Below are 23,979 nucleotides of genomic sequence, written 5' to 3'. Positions count from 1 at the left end.
TCAGGTTAGAGTTGCCCCTACTGTCACTACCTGGAGTAACAAAAACCCCACTGCCCTTCCCAGCCATCCTCCTGCAGCCTCTCCCTCTGAGACACAGGTATAACATTAATTATTCCTCTTTGAGCAGGATCTGCTCTCCTTGTTATTATTATTATTTAAATAAAAAACTGGACACTTGCACACATAATCCCTTTCTATGCCATTCCTATGCTCCCTCCCCGCTCCCATCACCTTTTTTATACACACTTTGCAATTCTCAGCGCGTTCCTGGCCATCTGGGAAGTAGGCACAGGTTTCAGATCAATCAGATTTCCCAGCCGGCTTTGCTGTATTTTAAGATGTCTTCTGGCCTGTGAATCAGATTTTGAGTTCAATCAACGAGGCCCCCATAGTTTCCACTGGGGGAACAGGTGGGCTTAATTCCTCCCCGCTGCCACGTTTCTCCCTCCCTAACAAATTGAGTAAATGATTTAGCCCTTAAAAGCACCTTGAGTTGACCGTCCCATTCCCCATAATGAATTCAGCGCACGTTAGGTTTTCTCCATTTTTCGGCACTGCAGGTGGCTATTGCCAGTTTCTTGGGCACCCTGTTGCATGTTCTGTCTTTACATTCAAAGTAAGGTGGGAAGTGGAAAAGAATTGTGTGTGAGCTAATGAGTGCTTTGAGAGCAGGACTTTTAACTTTGCAAACTGTCATTCTGGGCCAAGCCTTCGCTTCATATGCACCTAACCAAACCTAACCTTTCTTCTCTTCCCAATTTGTTCCCCAGGGGGAAAACCCTCCTCCTCCAGGGTTTATGCCAGGGGCTGTTAATCCCAGCGCACCACCACATCAGCCAGCGCCTCCTGCTTACAATATGTACACTCAGGTCGCAGCACAACAAGCGTATCCACAACGTAAGTAGCACAATCTTCCTAGTATCCCCCCCTTTATTCTTATTACATTGAGCTTGGTGTGCTATAAACCTAGGTTTGTTGTTGTGGCAACCTTTGAGATCCTCCCCTGGTGCCCACAAAGCCTTTGAACCACCCACTCATCATCACCGCTGCCATGGCCACAAGGGGGTGAAAGTGGTCACATCTTTCTCCCTTGAAAGGTACATAGAGCTGAAGGAGGAAGTTGTGAGAATACGCTCATTCCGTCAGCACCCTGATATCTGCAGATGAAGGGTGGTATACTACTAATAGTAGTAGTAGTAGTATCATACACACACCCTGGCAAGGCAGATTGGATGGTAAGGGGCCTGTTGTGCTACTGGGAGACCTTGCACTGGCTTCTGCTAGAGCATCTGGTTAGCTGAATCCAGACCACTGTTGTGAATAACATGGCAACTTGGATTATTTTCCCCATTGTATCCCAAGAGCCCGGAATGGCTTGTACCTTTTATGACTGTGAAGGAACTTAAACCTGCTCTCCTTCCTTCCTTCCTTCCTTCCTTCCTTCTTTCCTTCTTTCCTTCTTTCCTTCTTTCCTTCTTTCCTTCTTTCCTTCTTTCTGTCCTTCCCCCTCTCCCTGTAACTCAGTTCTCAGCCCACCATGCTGCTCAGGTTCCCTTTGGGATTGACAAATTTCTCTTCAGGCATCATAGAAGCATTAAATAAATGAGCTATGGATTTTGCAGTGAAATAGCTGCAACCTTGTGATATTCATTTGATTTCTTCTCTCCCCATCGCCCCTTAATAACTCATCTGGTAACAGCACTTAACATCCAAGCAATTTCTGCCGTGTAGCATGGTGCAGAGCAGGGAGAGCTTTTGAACATACGAGTCAAAGAATTGTTGAACATTAAGGGTTGCGATTTCTAAGGAAGAAATGGCACTTGACTGAACAATGTGTCTTCTAAATTATTCAGGGTGAGCTGCATACATGTCATTGGTCTCCCCACGCACCCACCCCCTGCCACCCTTGTCTCTTTTTAGCCCCCTAGAGCAGGGGAGGGGAGATCCTGTGGCCCTCTGGGTCGCATTCGGCAGCAGCATCTCATGGGCAACATGACCTTGACCTAGAGATCGATTATTAGAGATTAGGTGCCAGGCAAAAACGTTCCTCTTCAACCAGGCTTTTTGGCCAATTAACATTATATGACTTTCTAGTGGGGTAGGAGAGCTGAAAACAATGCCAATACATTTCACATCTGGCGACCAATGTGCCCCTTTGGGTTCAGATAGTACATGGGTAGACGAGTCTAAAAAATCTAGGACACAAATGTTCCTGGGCCCTCTAGTGCAGGCATAGGCAAACTCAGCCCTCCAGATGTTTTGGTACTACAACTCCCATCATTCCTAACTAACAGGACCAGTGGTCAGGGATGATGGGAATTGTAGTCTCAAAACATCTGGAGGGCCGAGTTCAGGGATGCCTGCTCTAACCGTTACACCACACGCTGATTCTGAAGACACACCTCTTTACCCTGGCATTTGATGCCCAAGAGAGATTTGTATATACATTGGGACCTGCCCTATCCTCTTGATTGCCATATGTTTTCAATCTTGTATTTTTAAATAGTTGTAAAAGGTTGCCTATGCCTGCTCTAATGGCTATGGAGGCTCATTTGCCTTATTTACCCATGTCTAGGGGGCTTAGTTTGGTCAAACAAGGTATGCACTTCCAGACTGAACGCTAAATACATTACTTCTGGTAAATGTGCCACCATAGCAGCTAGACGGCTGTGAAAATTTGTGTCCTGGGCTCCTCTACCCATGGTACTATCTGAGACCAAAGGGGTGCATAGGTTGCCAGATGTGATTTCCCCCCAAAGCTCTCCTACCCCACGATTCTAAATGTTTCTGTGTGGGGGGGTATTGCTTTGTTTTGCTTTTGTTCTCGTTTTGTATTTTTCTGTAGTGCACCGCCCCGTGATCTTGGGGTGTTGCATGCAAATTTAATTAATAATAATTTCCCGTTTTTATCTTCCGTATTAAAGCAGGAACCTTTATCTGGAATGCTTAACCTGCAGCCCCTCTTAGGAGGGAGGGCTGTGTTTTCTCCCGTTTCAGCTGGGCCTCACTTTACTAACATAACCTTCTCCTTTCCCCCCACGCTCTCCGATGTAGCTTGCCAGCCAGCACAGCAGTATTCTTTCGGAACTGGGGGACCGTCACTCTATCAGCCCCACCAGCAACAACCTCCTCCGCCCCCTCCTGCCTCGGCCTCTTACACTAACCCCAATCCTCCTTACATGCCCTCTAACCCTCCCACCTCGATGCCCTCCCCGCTGTACCCAGCCCAGCCCCAGCCCTCCCCGACCAGCTTGAACCCCAGCTCTTCTCTTCCTCCTCCTCCTCCTTCTGGTGCCTCCTTCCAGCATGGCCGGCCGGGAGCCCCAGCATCTTCTCTGCCGTATGCGCTGCCTCCTGGACCCTCAGGTACAGAGCCGGCAACCAGTGAGCTCGCTGCATCCCAAAGAACAGGTCTGCGCTTGCAAAGGGGCCTTTGTTATGCATTTGGGGGGCGGGATGGGGTGCACGTTTCATTCATCCTCATCATTTTGCATGTGTGTGCTGACACAGTTTCACACAAAACTGGTTGCCTTCCATGTAGGACCAGCAGCTTGCTCTGTTCAGAGCAGCGTGAGTGACCAAACGCCCCTGCCGTGAGTCAAAAGAGCGTCCAGAGATAGTCCCAGGAGTCATTTGCTTCAAGTTGTTGTTGTTGTTTAGTCGTTTAGTCGTGTCCGACTCTTCGTGACCCCATGGACCAGAGCACGCCAGGCACTCTTGTCTTCCACACTGAGAGCCAGTGTGGTGTAGTGGTTAAGAGCGGTAGTCTTGTAATCTGGTAAACCGGGTTTGATTCCCCGCTCCTCCACATGCAGCTGCTGGGTGACCTTGGGCTAGTCACACTTCTCTGAAGTCTCTCATCCTCACTCACCTCACAGAGTGTTTGTTGTTGGGGAGGAAGGGAAAGGAGAATGTTAGCCGCTTTGAGACTCCTTAGGGTAGTGATAAAGCAGGATATCAAATCCAAATCCAAACTGTTCTTCCACTGCCTCCCACAATTTGGTCAAACTCATGCTAGTAGCTTGAGAACACTGTCCAACCATCTTGTCCTCTGTCGTCCCCTTCTCCTTTGCCCTCCATCTTTCCCAACATCAGGGTCTTTTCCAGGGAGTCTTCTCTTCTCAAAGTATTGGAGCCTCAGCTTCAGGATCTGTCCTTCCAGTGAGCACTCAGGGCTGATTTCCTTCAGAAAGGATAGGTTTGATCTTCTTGCAGTCCATGGGACTCTCAAGAGTCTCCTCCAGCACCATAATTCAACAGCATCAATTCTTCGGCGATCAGCCTTCTTTATGGTCCAGCTCTCACTTCCATACATCACTACTGGGAAAACCATAGCTTTAACTATACGGACCTTTGTTGGCAAGGTGATGTCTTTTCTTTTTAGGGTGCTGTATAGCTGTATATTTGCTGCATAGAGGCTCTCAAACTGTAGAAGGGGCTTTAGCTGAACGTTCTGGGTTTAACCAAAAACAAGACCAAAAGGAAGTCAAGACATCAGTGCTGGCAGCTTTCAGTCAGCGACTTATAAGAACAGGGCTTTGGAATGGGACCTGGCTCTTGTTTGTTTGCCATGCCCCAAAATTGCCTAGCCAATTGTTTAACATTCACAAGCCTCCTGCAGAAAAGTGTGTTACCTGCTATCAGTTTGCTAGATTTTTTTAGCCTGTCAGGGAGATCAGGGCCACCCCATACCTCCTTTACCCTTGCAGGAGCCCCGTGAAATGCTCTAGGCCAGCCTTTCTCAACCTGTGGGTCCCCAGATGTTGTTGGACTACATCTCCCATCACACCTAGCTAGCAAGGCCAGGGCTCAGGGATGATGGGAGTTGTAGTCCAACAACATCTGGGGACCCAGAGGTTGAGAACCAGTGCTCTAGGCTGAGAGGTAGTGGCTGGCCCACATTCACCCAGTGAACTTCAGAACGGAGCGGGGATTTGAACCCAAGCCTTTGCAGCCCCAAATTCCAGCAATTAAACCCCTACACCACACTGACTCTCCTAAGGTACGGTCACTTTACCTGCTTACCACTGCATTTGCACCTGTGCCACTCTGGAAAACCTCCAAAGCTACAGCCACACTGCACAGACCAAACATTTGTATTTATGGAAGTGTGTAAGTACAGGAAGCCTTATACTTCTCTGAAGTGGCATGGGAGCAACCGCTGTTGCCCTCTGGGATCCAGAATCCTTAACAGGCAAATAGCCATGATGTGGGAAGGAGCCTCTTGGTGCTCTATTTTTCACTTCTTAACCAAGATTATTCCATTAGCAAGCTTTGAGATGGTTTCAGGAGAGCATGGACCAGGGTTCTTGTTTTAAACCCAAGGTTGGGGACATTTGGGGGGGGGCGGTCCGACCTGTCCCTTTAAAATAATAATGGTAGTAATTCTGGAAACTTAATCAGAGCATACCTTATAAACATGCCGTAATTCCAACCAGAACAAAACTTATTGGCCGCTGACCTATTGTATCAATACTGCAGCCCTTTATATTCATTGTTAGCTGAAGTTTTTCCATTGGAATTGGCACCAGTAAGGGGGGGGGAGAGAGTTGTTCACTAAAGGTGAGACTCGATATTGATGAAGCAATTCAGAAACCCTTTAAAGGTATGTTTTTCTTCTCGCATGAACTAAACAAGCATGTCTGGAACATTTGCTTCTGCATGTGTGTTAGCATGACACAAGAACGTTTGGCCCAAAATGAGAGAACTGTGAACTTGCTTTTGTTAATGTTTTTTGTCTTGAGCAGCTATGGGTGCATGATAACAGACCTGTTTCTTTATCGGTGTCATTCAACTTTTTCTTTAGCTTTCCTTTCCTTGAAAATAAAATGCAAATAAGCATAACAGGAAGACACAAAGCTTCTGTCAGGGACCAAAACTACTTTGTATTATTATTATTATTATTATTATTATTATTATTATTATTATGGCCAGGGTATGAAGGGAGCAAGACTATTACCGATTACAGTTTTGGATGAAATTACATTAGATACACAGCAGCTGCCTTTTACAGACTTTTAAGACTGTTCCCCTTTCCTGGTAAAAAAATGGGTTAGAGTACTTTTGAGTTCACTTCAAGAAATACAGCGTGCCCCAGGGTGCCTTGCAAAGAGTGCTGTGGACTAAAGTTTTCTAACAGTAGTAGCTTCCATGTCCAGTTCAGAGCTGAACTCTTAAAACAGGTGTGGCCCTCTAGATGTTGAGTCTCAGCTCCCATCATCCCTGACTGTTGGGGTCCAGACAACTAGAGGATCATTCCTACCCCATTCATGTTTTTGCAGGGTTATCCCATTTTTGCTTTGATGAACAGGACTAGTGATGTTAAATTCTCGAGAATAATCTTTTGGAGAATATTCTCAAGAATATTCTCGATTAATGAGAACGTTAGAGAATTTTCATTTAAAATAGAATATTCATTTTAATGCATTGAAAATGATATAATTAGTTAATATACATGTTTATTCATGGGTAAACTTGTTCAGATGGCAACCAAAAACTGTAAAGATACTTTTATTCAATGGGGCAATGCAGTGAATTCACATCCTTTGATTTTTTTTGCACCAAACTTGAAATTGAAAATTCAGCGTGAATGACTCATGTTTCTCACCAAGCCTATTACATACAGTTGAAATACATAGGAATGTTGAAATACATAGGAATTCAAATGTTCATCAAATTAAATGAATAGCATTTTTAAAACTAAAAAAAAAAAAAAAAAGGTTTCTGTAGCTCACATTTCAGAACTGCCAATGGTGAATGACACAATGCCCAATAATGTAACTGGATCAAAAAAAATTATTATTCATTACTTACACTGGCAATATCACAGCTTGATTTATTATTTACTAGATTTTTTAAATGTTTGTGGAGAATATTCTCCGGAGAACTTTCCAGCAGAGAATATTCTCGAGAATATTATCATTCACGAGAATATTCTCCGGAGAATATTCTCATCTCACATCACTAAACAGGACTTTGGAACCAAGAATTTGGAACCAGGCCTTACAGACCTTAAGCCCAGCACAACACCAGCAGCTATTCAAATGGAGTTCTTTAAGAATCCCACGGTTCCTGGGAAACTCCTCTAGGTTTTCTTAGGGAGAAGGTTGTGGATACTGAGTGCACTTCTCCAAGGAAGGTGGCTTGTTCTTTGCTGCTTAGGCAAACTCTGGGGCTGCATGGCTAAACTGGGAGTGAGGATTGGTAAGAGCGGACGCTTGAAATCTGTTCTTGAAACCTTAGAAGGTGTTTTCCAGCACATGCAAAGCTTGGGAAAAGCTGGTAATGGGAAGGTAGTGTATCTTTTTCCCCCCCTTTTAAATTGCTCCTGAGGTTTTTTTGCGTTTTGTCTGCAGACTATCAATCCATACAAGACCAAGCCAGTATCCTGCAAGGTGACTTAGCTACCTTTTATAAAATGGAAATCATTAAGGCACAGCACGAACATCTAACAAATTGGACTCTAGCAGTGCATGTGACCGCAAATTCAATACTTTGTGCTAATAATACTTGTTAAATCCAATGAAATTTAACACTCGGTAACATTTTAATGGAGACAAATGGTTTGACTCAAATAGCAGAGCTGGGATTTATAACCACAGATGTGATCAACTTCTAAAACAGATGTTTGTTGCATTCATTGGGGGAGGAGCAACGCTCTGAAATGTTAATTTCCATGGTCTGCACTATAATTTTTGAAGCAGTCTTTTGCACAAACAGGACAGCTGCCTTTCGTGTTCAGAAAAGCTGAGAAGACAGTTATACAATCTTCCAAATAGTTGCAACTATCAAAATCAGGGCGTGTGTATTCTGCACTTTCCAATGGAACGTTAAAAGAAATTGCACCTAATCAATCCAAGTTCTGTGTCCAAAAAATCCAGAATCATTTGCTTAATTTGTGCAGATCGAACAGATTTGCATAAGCTGTTTGTAAGCTGCCTCCTGCTTGCTTGGGACATGGGTGGCACTGTGGGTTAAACCACAGAGCCTAGGACTTGCCGATCAGAAGATCGGCGGTTCGAATCCCTGCGACGGGGTGAGCTGTTTCTCGGTCCCTGATCCTGCCAACCTAGCAGTTTGAAAGCACGTCAAAGTGCAAGTAGATAAATAGGTATCGCTCCGTGCGCTGCTCTGGTTTTCCAGAAGCGGCTTAGTCATGCTGTCCACATGACCTGGAAGCTGTATGCCTTGGCCAATAAAGCGAGATGAGCGCCGCAACCCCAGAGTCGGCCACAACTGGACCACATCCCAAGATCTCTAGGGGTTAAGTGTTGGTCTTCACCAGGGTCTCTCAGATTCCCAGGTGAGAGACTTGCTCATGGGGGGAGGGAAGAGAAAAAGTTGAAATGCTAACAGCAAATATTTCTCTTCTCCTTTGTTTTTCTTATTTCGCCTAATTTATCCTTCAACTTTCAGCCTTTTAAAAAATATGATTTAGTTAGTCCTGGGAAGGGAGAAAGAGCTGTGAAGAACACTGAAGTTCTCCCTGCCTAGCCTTGATTGCTAGAAATCTTAATCGGAAACTCTGCTAGCTTCCAAGATTTGAGTGATCGTTATCCCCACACTCTCAACATATATTTTCTATATTCATGAGAATTAGAATCTTCCTTTGGAAAAGAAAAAACGCTGGGATTCATAGAAAGTGAAATCCTGTGCCCAGTACACACTTACCTTTTTGCCCTTAGTTGCAAATGAGTTGTAGAACCATGGGACTCCAAATTTTTCCATGGAAACTGAGTTAATCCTAGATTTTAGAGAATGGGAGCTACAGTTTTGTAAAAAGAAAATGATAGCACTGTGGTTAAAAACTCCAGCTGTGATTATTTTTGATTAACTATCGGTGTTGTGTAACAAACCTGCATTACTTTTTATTTTACTTGAGTGGCCCTTGAGTTGTTCAGAAGATCCCAATTTAAGCTTTCCCCCTAAGCATGTTTGTTGGGGCAGGCGAGGTCCCTGCATACGCCTGAGCCAGAGCAAATTCCACCAGGAACATCTGCAGCTACTGATTCCGAATTCACACTCAGTACTGCTTTCATTCATTTTCAATAAGGCTTATTCGGAAGCCCTTGCCAATAGACAATAACATCAATGTGTGTTCAGATACCCAGCTGGCCATTTTTGTCTGGACAGGTTCATAGCTTTTTTATTTATTTAGATGATTTATTTGCCGCTTAGCCTTCTCTTCTTCTTTGCGAAAGTAAAATCTCTGAGTGGTTCACTGATACCGGCATTGGCAACCTCGCCCCTCCAGATGTTTTTTGGCTTACAACTCCCATGATCCCTAGCTAGCAAGACCAGTGGTCAGGGATGGTGGGAATTGTAGTCCCAAAACATCTGGAGGGCCAGGATATATATGTGACTTGAGAGGTTAAAATGATGGAGTCTAAAGAAGGAGAATAATATTAACGAAGAGCAAAACAAGGGGTTTTGTGAAGACAATTGAAAACATATGAGATATGCTCTTGACTATTTGGGTCATTATGTTTGTAAAACCTTCTGCAATACTGTATAATATTAATAATTAAAGATAATAAAAGAAGAAAACATCTGGAGGGCCGAGTTTGCCTATGCCTGCCATAGAATTTAAAATAAAAATGCAGTAAGTGCGATTAAAATATTGCAGTTAGTGATCAGGATACAGCAAACATATTGTAATGAACTTCATCCCTGAGGATCCTCTAGCCTGCAGTGCAGAAATATGAAGTTTCCCAAACGGGGATCAAACCTGCAACCTTGGCGTTATGGGCACCATCCTCTAACCAACTGAGCTACCGATTTCCTGGACGGAGCGCTTTTATGAGCGAAGCTGCTTTTTTCCAGGGAGGCACAGTAATTGGCAGTGCAAACGCAGGGGGCTCCCTGCATTTTAGCTCCCTAGCCCATGAGGCTCAGTAGCAGGCAGCCCTTGTTACTCTACTCCCCAGTTAGTGATTATGAATTGAAGCGGCAAGATCTGTGGCAGCGCACTCTCCCTCTGCGAGACAGGCTTCCTGCCAAGCAGCAGCAAAACTTAATTAAGTGACTAAAACGAGCATGTTCACAGCAGCTTTGTTCTTTCCAATTTTTACCAGTCCGAACCGTGTTTTTTTTAAAGTTGACGCTGCTGTGGATTAATGGGTTACCAGGAATTACTGATTCCCTCCTGATATCTGTGCTGCAAAAGCTGGTTGTCTTTTTCAGTGGTCTGCGCTGGAAAGGATAGGCGGTGAAGATCTAAACCTGCCATCTCTCTGCTACCAGTTGCTGATTTAATCCTAACATTAGCAAAACTACAGCTGTGCAGGAACCTAGGCTCGAAAAGATGCCCTGCTGTCTTCAGCAGGCCCAGTTCCATTGTAACCAACTAATGGTTTTGCCCATTGCATATCCGAATACGTCCCCTTAAGACTTTTTATTAATGCAAATAGCACAGGTGTGTCCCCAGATTTAATCCTCCTTCCCCCAGTGCGAAATCCATTGTCCTTTGGGAAGGGCAGTGCCCAGTGGTAAAGTTCGTATGCAGAAGGTCAGTCCTCTTCACCTCCAGGTGGTCAAGGACTCCTGCCAGTCAGTGGTAGATCAGAGGGAACTTCCAGCCCGTGGGCCAAACAAATGTGGCCCTTCAGGGCTTTGTCTGGCCCTTGGCACTCCACCCAGACCACAACCCTCACCGGCCTTGCTTCACATCCTGCTCCAGTGTTTTTGCATGGCTGGAATGTGTGCTTCAACTCTGATCATGCCTCTTGCTTGCATTGATGGAGGGTAGAGAGTTGTGTGAGTGAGTGCTTGTAGGAACTGGCCTCCTGTCCAAAGGTGAATTGACATCTACTGCTTTGCCTCTGGCCTTGACCGCCACTGTTATGTGGCCCCTGGAAGCTTCCCCAGAAAGGAATATGGCTCTCAGGCAGGGAAGTGTCCCCACACCTGGTGTAGGGAAAGCTTCCCAGCCTAAGCAACTGTGCTTAGATGGGCCCATCGTCCAAAGGGAGCCAGTATGGTGTAGTGGTTAAGAGCGGTAGTCTCGTAATCTGGGGAACCGGGTTCGCGTCTCCGCTCCTCCACATGCAGCTGCTGGGTGACCTTGGGCCAGTCACACTTCTCTGAAGTCTCTCAGCCCCACTCACCTCACAGAGTGTTTGTTGTGGGGGAGGAAGGGAAAGGAGAATGTTAGCCGCTTTGAGACTCCTGAAGGGGAGTGAAAGGCGGGATATCAAATCCAAACTCTTCTTCTTCTTCAAGTCGATACAAAGCAGCTTCCTTGTTTCATCACCATGAAGGCTCTGCAGCCCAGACTTCCAGGGCGAACCAGTAGAGGCTTATATTTTGACAAACGGTGGCCAGCACATCATTCTCAGTTGGAAATGTTTTGGGGCATCAATCAGCATTTAAAACCCCAGAAGCGCCGAAATGCTGCATTCTCCAGAGCAGCAACACGGTATTCCAAAGTGGTGTCTGTTGCTAACAACGTCCGAAACAAATCTCTGAAATTTCAGATTTTCTTCGCTAGCCCAATGATAGAAATGTCAATGACCGTATTAAATATGTACTGATAAATAACATATGTGATTATGCTAATTGTGCTTGCAAATCCATGCCAGATTGACAAAGAGCACTGTAATGAATGTTAATCATAACTGGAATATTGTGCCGTCAATTTACATAAAGCTTTGCAGGTAGTATAAACCCACAGGGTAGGTCCTTCCCTCGTGGGGCTTGCAATCTGCATTCTGGTAGTGGAGGCAGAACGTGCACAAATATAGGAGCAACTAGTTGAGTTTAGTTCCCGTTGGGCAGGAGGAGCAAGGGAATTGGGCCAAAAGCTATGAAGGCAGATGTGGGTTTTTGCGTTATTTGCATTCCTATTTCAAATACAGAACATGCTCACCCCCTCTCTGAAATTTCTAGATTCCGATGAAATGCTAGCCTCTAGTTAGAATGCGGCAAAATTTGCCCCTCCTGATTTTCTGGGACGCTTTACATTCCACTGATATTGTTTGGTCTTGTTGCAGGACCTCAGAATGGCTGGAACGACCCTCCTGCTTTGAGCAGAATTGCAAAGAAAAAGAAGGTAGGTTAAAAGGAACTTCTGATGTGCTGAGAGTGACTTTGAAGGCCCTTCCCCAGGTGTCCCTGCGATCAAAGGTGGCAACCAGAGAGAGGGTTATCTTAGCCTGTGTGTTGTTATCCTCCCTGATCCCCAAAATGAGGTTTTTAATTGCCCCAGTAGGCAAGACAGGACTCAAGAGATTAAGATCTCTTGGATTTAGAAAGAGGAGGTTTTCCCCTGCCGGATATGAGACTATATTATGAGGCATCCTATCTTTGCTGGTTGAAGGAATGGATAACATTAGAAAATTCACATATTCTACACTTAGGTCATGACAATATTTTTGGTTGGCACGCTTATATATGGTATGAAAAGGTGAAAGTTCATAAAGGATTTAGAAATCATATAATTAGGAAAAAATTGTATACAGTATGGAATAAATAGAAGAATCTATTTAAAAACTTATGAAATATGCAGAAATTGTGAAATTTACCGGAAGAATAAGAAATCAAGATAACAAAATTTTTAAAAAAGAATGGAAATGGTTTATTGAATATTTACAGATAAATTGTAAACAGATAAGAACATTGGCAGGATTGTTGTAATAACTTGCAGTTTTATAAGAGTTTATATTTAAAGTAGATGAATGAATGAGCAAATGACTTTAATTAGGATATGCAGAAGATACTTAAAATAAATTTAAGGAACTGCAGAAAGAGGGGGAAGGAAGTCAAGTTTTGAAATGTTAAAAAGATTGTAAAATTAGTGAAATGTATAAACCTGAAAAGCATAAATAATTTTTTTAAAAAAATATATATCTTGGATTTGTTTTAAAACTATCATCAGAGGGCTTGCAAACGCATTTCAGTTTATGAAAGACTGGTGCAGCATGGAAAAATCAACAGCAAGTTATACATGAATGATGCTTGCCTCAAAAAGAACGCTTTTAAACTTAGCTAAATTGCTGGCTAGGGCTGATAGGAATTGTAGTCCGAAACGTCAGGCTAGCAGAGGCTGATTTAATGATTGAATGCCCAGCGAACAAGGAACTGAAATAACCTTTGATAGGTGAACAGCCCTCAAAACAGTGGTAGCAAATATCATTTCCTACTCTTGCCTAATTTTATCACACACACCTGCTGCCATAAGAACTCGAGTGAGCTCTTCTTTTCCTTCCTTTGCCTTAGGGGCCTGAGAACTTCCTGCCTCCAGTTCCCATCACAGCCCCGATAATGAACCCCATGTCGGACCCTCAAGGCCAGCTGCAGCAGCAGCAGCAGCAGCCAGCAATGCCTCCTGCCCAGGTTCCGTTCCAGCCCTCGCATCTTCCTCCAGGCCAACCTAGCATGCCAAGCTCTTTCCAGAACGTCCCACAACCTGGGGGCCATACCATCATGACTCCTTCCGTGTCCATGCCCAGCATGGAAGGGGCGCCTGGAGCGCCAATTGGCAACACCATGCAGGTAAGAGCTAGTGGCCTGGTGTCTTGGGCCAGCTGGATGCCAAGGAGTGGAGGGAGGCACCAGCCGTGGAACCCCCTAAGGCAGGGATGGCCAAACTTGGCCCTCCAGTTGTTTTGGGACTACAACTCCCATCATCCCTAGCTAACAGGACCAGTGGTCAGGGATGATGGGAATTATAGGTCCAAAACAGCTGGAGGGCCAAGTTTGGCCATCACTGCCCTGGGGAACCCCCAGGGGAAGTGTCAGGGGACTGCCATCAGCTCAGAAGCGAGAGGTGGAAGGGCAGTTGTGTTATAGGGAACCTCCGGAAGTCTTGCGAAGCAGTTCCTCCTCTGGTGAGGAGGAAAGCCTCACCTCCAGTGGAGAGGAGGTGGTGGAACCAGGGGATGCTAGGGAGAGCCTCAACACCAACCCTGAGCAAGGCGGAGAGGAGGGAAGTACCCCTTTGCCAGCGGCCACTCTGCGCAGGAGGTTTCAGCGCAGGGAGGGGAGGAGAAGGTTGGGGGTCAAGCGACTGTTATGCTGGGGGAGGTACAAGGACCAACCGCTCCCAGATTCTGCTAGCGACTGAGCCAGACATGAACTTGCGACGCTCTTCACTGTAAATAGTTTTGCACTAAGAATAAAGCCTGGAAAAGACGGGTCGGAGTCTTGCCTGTTTGCTCTCGAGCAACCACACCACCATCTAACAGGAAGGAGGCTCAGGGCCAGGCAATTGGTGTTGGGACGACGATGAGCGGTCAGAGGGAGAAGAGGGACAAGACTGGGAGGAGGAGGTGTCGGAAGCTGAAGACGTGACAGGCTTTAGTGAGCAGGAAGAGGCTAGGGCAGAGAGCAGTTCAGACTTTGAGGCTGAAGCGGAGGCTGCAGGGGAGGGCGGCCAAGAGGCAGAGTTGAACGATGGCATTTGCCACAACATTTAGAGATGGATGCTTTAAAAGGAGACTAGACCAATTTGTAGAGGGGAAGGTTATTGATGGTCACTACTTGCGATAACCACATTCCTTCCAGTATCAGAGGTGGTTGCTAGGCCACGTGAGAGTGCCTTTGCACTCATGTTCTGCTCGGAGGCTTCCCATGAGCGTTTTGGTTGGTCATTGTGAAACCAGGATGCTGGGCTGTAGAGAGACCTTTGATCTAGTTGTGTAAATTTATTTATTTGGTTTTCAGATTAAAGTTTTACAGTCACATAGCCAACATACAACAGACACAAGATTCCAGAGAATCTCATGGACTTCCCTTCTCCCCTTTGTAGGTCCTGTTGTTAATCACCTCCTCCCACATCTTTTATAAGAATCCAAATCTTTTACATCTCCAATGTGTCCAAAATTCACCATTAAACTACAAGTGTTATTCCAATCTTACTAACGATTTAAACTCTTCACAATGGTTTTTAAGATAAGTTATAAAAAAAATTCCCCATTCCTTATTAAAAATTTGGTCTTCCTGATTCTTCCTACCAGAGAAGAATGGCAGAGATCAAGTTGATGGATTATCCCGAAATGGCTAAAATGACCAGAAGAATCAGAAGTCAGACCTTTTATCTAATTGAGCATCTGTTCTTATTTCTTCATTGAGATTGACAGTGGAGTGAGAGGGAAAGAGTGCAGCCTGGGGAGTGGGGGGTTACCTTTGGCCCTGAAACGGTTGTCTGAGGTAGAATGAGAGAGAACGTGTTCACTTCTGAGAAGATTCCCTCACCAGGCCAGCATCCCTTGCATTTTGCCACCTGGCACAGATGTGGGGAACCTTTGGACCTCCAGGTCTTGCTAAACTACAGCTCCTGTCCTGCCTGACCATTGGCCATACTTGCAGGGGTTGATGGGAGTCATAGTTCAGCCACATCTGGCAGGCCAGAGGTTCTTTACACATGTCCTGTTAGGTTGCGCCATCCTTTGCTACAAGACGAGGGGTCCGTCTTGCAGTTATCTCACCACCACCTCACTTCAGAGACAGGGAGGCCATTTTCTGGTTCAGGGGTCGACAACCTAAGGCCCATGGGCCACAGGTGGCCCATTGGAGTCATTTAATTGGCCCATGGACCCCTGCCGCCCGCTGGGTCAGCTCCCGTGCGCTAAATTGGCGCAGAGCAGAGCAGGTACCGCCTTCCGCGACGCTGTCCGGCTTCCCATTGGCTGCAGGAAGCTCCTGCAGCCAATGGGAAGCTGCGCACGCCTTCTCCGCGCCAGAAGGAGCGCCGGAAATAGTGTTTGTGCGTGTGTGTGTGCGCATACACACTCCAGCCCTCCGAGGCGTCTGCGGGACCGTGAACCGGCCCAAGCCACAAAAACTTTGCCGACCCCTGAATTCTGGTTGGATCCCCTCTATGCCTGATGTGGTAGCAGCCATGTAGCCTGGACAGGCAGCTGTTGAATTTCTGAACGGCTGATTGTTTCCCCTCCCACTTGCTCAGTGGGAGGTCTGCGTGAAAAAACAATCAGCCTTTTGACTTGGGGGATTGTCTTTGAAAGCAAATGGCTGGCAAATGATCGTGAGAGCCTTGTGGGTGGGTTGCTATGCGGTGAGAGACGTTGGCTTATTTGGAGCAGCATTGTTGAGGCAGGCAGAATTTGCCCGTTTCATTTGATTTAGATCTTACTGATGTTTAGGCAGAGGTTAGCATTTGCTTTCCCTGTCCCAAAATCTTTCAAGGGTGCAGAAATATGGACTCTAAACACCCGTCTATCCTGTGGTAAGAGGGAATCCAGCGTGAATGGGTTTTATGCTAAGGCAGGATTAGCAGGGCTGCTTCAGCATTAAGCGGCAAATTTGGCAGGTACCATTAAAGGGCAGCACATTGTTAGGTGTATAGAAACAAGAGTCTCTTGGCCTTGGACTTTCTTTGTCACTGGACAGTTGGCCCAGGGTGGATATTAAAGAGAGGTTATTGACTGTAGGAACACAGTGCCACCACATTGCTGAAGCTAAGCAGGTCTGAGTCTGCTCAGTGCCTGAATCGGAGACCACCTGGGACCTGCATGTCCATTGACTCGGGTTCCATGATGGAATATGAATGTAAAAATATAAAGGGAGAGGGGTTAGAAAATGATATATGGGAAGTGAGTTGCCAGGAAAATGTTGATTTTGGTCTTGGAAGTGCAACAGAAAGGATCATTCAGTTTGTAACTTAAGGGTTAATTGTGTTACCAGTAAGAAGAGTGGAAGTGTTGCTTAGCAATCAGGCAGAATAGCATGATTTCTAGTGGAGTAGCACATGCTCTGGTAGGCTGTGTAGTTCTGCGGGAGTTTTCCCTTTGTATGTTTTTGATTGAATGTCTCCATGCCCCAAACAAGGCCTGAACTGGAAGTGAAATCCTCTCTGTCCCTTTCTCCTCAAATCATACACTCTTTTTATTTCGCTTCCTCAGTATCAAGACCTTCCCTCTGCATTCCATTGTGTTATTTAAGTGACTTTACTAACATACGGTTCCCCTGGAGTAAAAAGACTGGGAGCAAATGATGACAAAGCGATATTCCAAATTACTCTTCCTTCCCCTCTAGCATGTGCAATCCTTGCCAACAGAGAAGATCATGAAAAAGCCCATACCTGAGGAACACCTTATCCTAAAGAATACATTTGAAGCTCTGATCCAGAGGTGTCTCTCTTCAGCTACCGATCCGGTATGTCCTTCATGTGTTTCTGTGTTTTGGTGGTGGTGTTTTTATATAAAAAAATGCATTTTATGTAGTGTAATCACACATTCAGAGCTGGTGGCATCCATCACTGTGTGGTGAGTCATCAGAAACGATTTATCACCAGGAGCTAGGCTCTCGTCAAGTGCTTCAGATATTCAGCCTATCAGAAAAATTGCAGTTACTGTGTGATTTACACAATGGGAGAGCATAATCTTAGGCTGTCTTCCCTTGCGGGCGACTCGAATTAAGATAAGTGCTTCTTCCCCTATCCAAATGGTTCAAGAAGACCTTGCAAACGCAGAGGACGGCGGCAAAAAATGAATGTTTTGCAGACACGGCCGAAATAGGATTCAGCACCTTGGAGAGCTGCAAGTGAACAGTGGTGGGAGCTGCAGATGGGCTTGTGGCCTGACTCTGTGGAATGCAAGTCTATATTGTCATTTTAGTCTGGGGGAGCGTTCTGAACCACGGGCCCAAAGGCGGGCTTGTGAGAGTGATTGGGTCCAGGGATACCAAAGAAGGATGTCAAAGAGATATCTGAAGAAGTGTGCATGCACACGAAAGCTCATACCAATAACAAACTTAGTTGGTCTCTAAGGTGCTACTGGAAGGATTTTTTTAATTTTGTTTCATGTACGGCAGACCAACACGGCTACCTACCTGTAACTAGTTCTAGCGTTTTAGTGTAGACTTACAGCAGACCAGCCTGCCAGGTCTCCCAGCCTTTACAGACATGGGATGGACTCTGCAGCAAGGAGATGGCTTGTTTACACCCCAGCAAATGTGCATATGTTTTTTATAGACAAAGCGACATACACCACTTTGCCAGGACTTCCTATCACTTCACCTGACCAGATGAGGGTATCAGTGGCAAATTCCCAAATCTTACAGATAGTTCCCCTTACTGGGCCCAGAGCCCAGCACCCAAAGCCCACAGATGATGACATCAAAGCAAGCCAGTTTGCTTATATCACAGCAAGTGAATATAAACGTATATGAGCTCATTGCTGCAACTACCAATTAATTGTGGTAGTTATCTTGACTACCAAGATGGTGTTTGCAGAGCTTCTGGAACAGCTCACCTTTGATTCAACACAGGGAGGTAGGGAAGACGCAGGAGCGTGTCCTGTTGGTTGACAGCAGCAGAACCGCCTTCCATAAGCTAAGTGCTGGGTGCTTACTTTCACCTTCAAGGACACAGTTCTCTCAGGAAGATAATTTTGATTCAGACACAATTCCTGTCTGCCTCAAAGCCAGCAGTTCTGTGTGCCCTCTGTGCAGTCCCACATAAACAACTTCGCTTGTGCAACCTTCTGCTCTGAACCTCCTGGACCAAAGGTTGGGAACCTCCAGCCTCTGTGCCAAAATTGGCCTGCCTGGTCATTTTCATGAATCGCCGCCCACCTGCCCCACACCCTGTGTCATATGTGACTTGGGATATGGGGCAGGTAGATTATGGGGCAGGTAGATGCTTGGCCACAAAAAGAAGGACTGAACCCATTATCAGTTGATGCCTGGGGAGGTTCAATCCTGCTTTGTTCAGGTGTGCCAGCCAACTGCTGGAACCAGCTGATGCACCAAAGCCTTGCCTAAAGTAGGATTGACGCCCCCCACATGTGCATCAGCTGATGTGTGGGGAGTTGAATCCTACTTGGGGAGGAACTTCCCCCATGCTTAGGAGGCACATCAAAGTAGAAGAAGAAAAAGAAGAGTTTGGATTTGATATCCCGTCTTTCACTCCCTTTAAGGAGTCTCAAAGCGGCTAACAATCTCCTTTCCCTTCCTCCCCCACAACAAACACTCTGTGAGGTGAGTGGGGCTGAGAGACTTCAGAGAAGTGTGACTAGCCCAAGGTCACCCAGCAGCTGCATGTGGAGGAGCGGAGACGCGAACCTGGTTCCCCAGATTACGAGACTACCGCTCTTAACCACTACACCACACTGGCTCTCATACTAATTGGCTCTCATACTAAAGTACATACTAATTTGTATGTATGTTTATGTTGGGATACTGTTGGGGAGACAGGGGCATCAGGCAGGCCTCCAGCTGGCTCCAGCCACTGGCCGGCAGCCGGGCGATCACTGGTCTCCCTTGGAACAGCATCAAACAGCGACACGAGCCTCAGATATGTTTAGAGACTCGTGCACGCTCTATCAGCAGAGTGAATAAATCTTCGCACAACAGAAGTGGCGGACAGAGCCATGTGTAAGCATAATTTACAGCATTTTATTCAGCAGCATGAACAAAGGAAAAAACATGTCTGCTTCCCTTCGTGTCCAGCAAAACAGCTAAAGCAAAAGCAATATACAAAACGGAAGTTCCCAGCGAGCCTGTGCTGGAAGTAAACAGGCATGTGACACACAACAGTCATGCCTGTTCCTTTTAAGATGGAACAGAACTATATCCTAACAATTTATGTGTATGTGCTGGTCGAGCATTGATAAAATTTGATAAGCTTGTTTAACGACTTCCTATGTTCTGGTCTCTTCTGTAGCAAACCAAGAGGAAACTTGACGATGCCAACAAACGCCTGGAGTTTCTGTATGATAAACTTAGAGATCAGACAGTAAGCTTTATTTATCATTGTGCATTATGCTTTGCCATGCTCAGATTATCTTCCTTGCACTTCACCTCCAAGCCGGGCATTCTAAACTTCAGCAGCTGAACTGCTTCCTTCAGATCATTCTCCAGCCTTCCATATTTATTTTTGCATTGTTTCCCCGCTTTTAAACACTATTTGTAAGCTAGAAATAATTCCTGTGCTATAAGATGGGTGTGCAGTGTTTCGCAGAATAAGTAAATGCGCTTCCTGGGTGGGATTTGGGAATCCATTTTTGAAGCGATATCACCAGAAGGTAGCTTTGTGTGTGGCAGCTGGATGTTTAAACGATCTGACAAATGGAGCATGTGGTAAGATCAGGCTGAACGTTGTGTTGGGCTCCTGGGAATCCCAAGACAATGCTTAAAACCGTCAGCCCCCTTTAAACAGCATTAGAAATCCCCAAGCCAGACCAGCTGTAAGAAGTCCATATATACATTTCAGCGTTCTGTCCCTACAGTGGCTGAGCAGAATAAGACAGAGCACAGGGGATGACTTGTGTGTGGTGGGGAACCTGGGGCACCAACTTCCACCACCCCCAGCCAACATGGTCCAGTTGGAGTCCAGCCACAGCTTCCCCATCCCTGGCCTACAGCATCTGTCATTATTGGGAGTCATGCTGACTCTGAATAGACAGATTGCACACAGCTGCTGCCCCACTTGTGCAGATGCTGGTGGTGTCACATCACAAAAAAAGCCAACTCTTGAAAAAAGTATTTGCTTCCAATCTCCAGCTAACGCATCATCCAGAAAGGCATTTTATTCTGTACCAGAAATGCTCTCCATATGGGTTCCATCTTGTGGGTTGGGGAAGTCCTGTAGTGGCGCAGGAGGCAACATTCTGAGGTCTTGGCTGGGCAGGGCAGGAGAGGCAGACACACTGTTCCACATGCCCTGGAGCAGGGTTTCCCAACCTGGGTCTCCAGCTGTTGTTGGACTACAACTCCCATCATCCCTGGCTGGCAGTGGTCAAGGATGATGGGAATTGTAGTTCACCAACAGCTAGAGACCCAAGTTTGGGAATTTCCTGCTGGAGGAAAGGGGGGAAGGGGCTGCTACTGCCTTGCACCAGCCTGTTGCCATTGGTGCTCGCAGCTGTCCTTGGAAGAAGTTGTCTGCTTGCCCCAGTTTCATCTTCCTTTGTGAAGTCGTGTAAAATAATAATACCGCAACCATTGACAAGGACAGATTTCTCCAGTGGCCATTTAGCCACTCCACTCTGAGTGGCGTGCTTGGGGCCAAGAATGCTGGAGTGGCGTCAGGTTGGGGTTCCCAGATATCTCTGTGAAAAGGCTACCTTCTCAATTGTGTTTTCTCTCCCCCTCCCTCCAGCTCTCCCCGACGATAATCAACGGTTTGCACAACATCGCCAGGAGCATCGAAACACGGAACTACGCGGAGGGGCTGAACATCCACACCCACATAGTCAGCACAAGCAACTTCAGCGAGACGTCTGCCTTCATGCCGGTGCTCAAAGTGGTCCTCACCCAGGCCAACAAGCTGGCCGTGTGAAGTGGGCTTTTTGCAGAGCAGAAGCATCCTGCTTTCAAAGTGGCGTGCTGCGAGATGGACCCCGGCCCTTAGAGCATGATGCGATATAGAAAGCTGGTCACGACAAAGTCATTTTCTCTTCTCCCTCCCCACCCTACCCTTGCCGCAGATGAGCTTCATTTTAGAAGGGCCAGCAAGTCCTGGTGCTTTTTCTTTCTCTCCATCTTTTATTACCCTTATCTGCAGATAAGTGTATTGAATTGCGCCACGTCATATACCCCATTTTAAATGCATGTTACCTGCTGCTTTGAAAGTGGCTTTTAAATACAGCAAAGAGGGGAGTTTGTGTGTAAGGCTGACCTCAGAAAGCATTTTTTCCCCCACATTCCTCTGCATCAACAAGCAATTAAAATGTTTCAGATTCTATTTTCTGTGTGCGCTGAGTTATTATCCCTCCTCCTTAAGGCTTCCGCAGTGTCAGTGGGATTTAGCTTAATTAATTTTTAGCTTGCTTAATAGTTTAATGCCTTTGCTTTCGTTAGGGCGAATGGCTGTTTATTTAAACCCGTCGCCTTGAAGTTATGCATATATGCCCCCTTCCCATGCTGATTCCTTCTATAACGGAAGCCAGATCAGTGCCAGAGGAACCTCATCGAAATGGTACTAAGGTTGGTTTTGATAGATCAGACAGCAAAGTTCCCATGTCTGTGAGTCAGTTGGAATGATGGCATCTTTCAAACATCTTGTGCGTGTCAGCTTTCAAAACAATGATTTCCAAACTCTCTACTTTCAGGGAACACACAATGGCTTGTCTGCCAAGCTGTCCTTTTGTGTTGCAAAGGGTTTTGAAGCATCTTCAGGCATATGCGAAGTTCATCTGGGGCACTGGCCCAACCTGTGAGGCCTTACCGTTGCCCCAAATGAAATAAAAATGTGATCACAAACTCTGTATTCTCTGGTATCTACACCTTAGAAGGGAAGATGGGAAGTGGAGAGGTGAGTTTTATTTATTTATTGGCCTGGAGGCTATTTCTGCTGCTCCACTCCACCAGGCAAGCTACTCTTACCACAAAACTATTCCTCTCCTTACTTAACGTTTAGCTGATGCAACCTGTATTTATGCACACTATAAAAGCCTGTTGATTCTCCTTGCCTCCAGTAGATTCTATGTGCTTCCAAAGCAACCTGTTTTTATTGAGCATTCATTCTGATTTGTTTGTGGGCAGGTTCGACGATGTTGCGTCAAAGCAACTGTTTTACCACACTTTGCAGTACGTTTTCTGGCCACTTGGCTTACACAGAAAGTCTGATATTTTGGGGAGGCAGGTTTGTGGTGCCAGACCTTCCCGTCAGCTACAATTGTGCAACCTAAATTTGCCAATATTTTGTTGGATGCCACTCAAAAATAACGATAGTCTGGAAGCTCCCTCTGTCTGGGAGGCTCTGGCTGTTGCAGACGTGTGTGTCTCCCAGCCTTCAAGTAGACTGAGGCAGAATAACAAAGGGATTTGAAGCCATCTACATCTTTGCTTATCGTATTAACCCATCAATAGCTTAACTTTCCCTGAACGTTGCTCAGCATATAACAGAACTATACAAGACAAACGTACAATTGTAAAAGCAGCATTAAAACAACGTAAGACAGAGAGAGTTACTTCTCTTTCTGTCTTGTGTTGTTTTAATGCTGCTTTTACAATTGGCAAATTTAGGTTGCACAATTGTAGCTGACTGGAAGGTCTGGCACCACAAACCTGCCTCCCCAAAGAGCAAAAATACCCACCTTGCAGAGAGAGAGATAGGTAAAAGAATCTGATTTTTAAAAGCCTATAAGAGTATGAAGATGTTTGCCTGCAGCTAAAGACCTTTATTGAAAGCATTGGGTGAGACTTGGGACTATACGCTGTAAATGAGGGACCACTCCTAAAAAAAAAAGTCCTTTCTCTTGTTACCACCAACTATTTGTCAGTTTCCAGGAGCACATGGAGACCGGCCTCCAGGGATATGCCGGTGCTCCAAATCCTGCGTTTAAAAGCCTAAAGGAGAGAGAAAGTTTCAGTGAAATTTTCATGGGTGCGGTTCAGTCCTTTTACTGCATTTTTCTTACCTTTGACGTGGCCAGAAAAGGAACAGACTTTCCCAGGTCTTTACAACAGCTTTCATCCTAGCTGATACTGCACAAGTCAGTTTCCACATTGCAAATTAAAATTCCATATGTGAGCTTGCCAAAAACTCAAAAGACCAATTACTAGCAAGCGCAAAGCCCCCAGGAATGCTTTGTGCTGACCAAAGCCTCTTGTGCATTAATGTGGAGAGCAATCCACTGCACCTCTTAACTCTCTAGCGGGAGATTCCTGTTTCATGTTGATACTTCTCGAATAAACCTTTTATCAGCACATAAATCTGAGGAAATCCTGGTTTTCTGCACCGGACTTGTAGATTACCCCGCACTGAGCTACAATTCCAGCAACATTAACAAGCCACAGCTCCCAATAATTCTTGGGGGGGGGGAGGAGTGGAGAGGGGATATGATTTAAATCAGGGGTCAGCAAACTTTTTCAGCAGGGGGCCGGTCCACTGTCCCTCAGACCTTGTGGGGGTTGGACTATATTTTGAAGGGGAAAGAAATGAACGAATTCCTATGCCCCACAAATAACCCAGAGATGCGTTTTAAATAAAAGGACACATTCTACTCATGTCAAAACACGCTGATTCCCAGACCGTCCGTGGGCTGGATTTAGAAGGTGATTGGGCCGGATCCAGCC

The 23,979-nt window shown here is 45.8% G+C and overlaps 1 protein-coding gene and 1 long non-coding RNA gene across 32 annotated transcripts in view; one reads left to right on the top strand and one right to left on the bottom strand.

Moving 5' to 3' along the window:
- Positions 1-21,643, top strand: part of SEC31A (SEC31 homolog A, COPII coat complex component) — a 62,843-nt gene extending 41,200 nt beyond the window's left edge. For 4 of the 31 annotated variants that reach the window (XM_083520486.1, XM_083520475.1, XM_083520502.1 and 1 more), the window contains 9 exons: positions 5-97; positions 771-897; positions 3,055-3,411; positions 7,356-7,394; positions 11,991-12,049; positions 13,216-13,491; positions 16,993-17,112; positions 19,622-19,693; positions 21,059-21,643. In XM_083520486.1, coding sequence (XP_083376612.1) covers positions 5-97; positions 771-897; positions 3,055-3,411; positions 7,356-7,394; positions 11,991-12,049; positions 13,216-13,491; positions 16,993-17,112; positions 19,622-19,693; positions 21,059-21,238 — 1,323 coding nt within the window. In that variant the 3' untranslated portion in view covers positions 21,239-21,643. Of the gene's footprint in view, positions 1-4; positions 98-770; positions 898-3,054; positions 3,629-4,396; positions 6,857-7,355; positions 7,395-11,990; positions 12,050-13,215; positions 13,492-16,992; positions 17,113-19,621; positions 19,694-21,058 lie in introns of those variants that run through there. The other 27 variants (XM_083520482.1, XM_083520481.1, XM_083520483.1 and 24 more) reach the window with 10 other exon arrangements.
- Positions 7,313-16,986, bottom strand: LOC310686062. The gene is made up of 2 exons (XR_014515693.1): positions 13,618-16,986; positions 7,313-9,271 (listed from the first exon to the last, which is right to left on the bottom strand). It is a non-coding gene; the product is annotated as an uncharacterized lncRNA (long non-coding RNA).
- Positions 21,644-23,979: the final 2,336 nt, after the last annotated feature.

Source organism: Podarcis liolepis (assembly GCF_965112155.1).
Source record: "Podarcis liolepis genome assembly, chromosome: 9".
Lineage (NCBI taxonomy): Eukaryota > Metazoa > Chordata > Lepidosauria > Squamata > Lacertidae > Podarcis > Podarcis liolepis.
The sequence above is the reverse complement of the archived record's forward strand: the minus strand, read 5'-3'. Positions and strand labels throughout refer to the sequence as shown.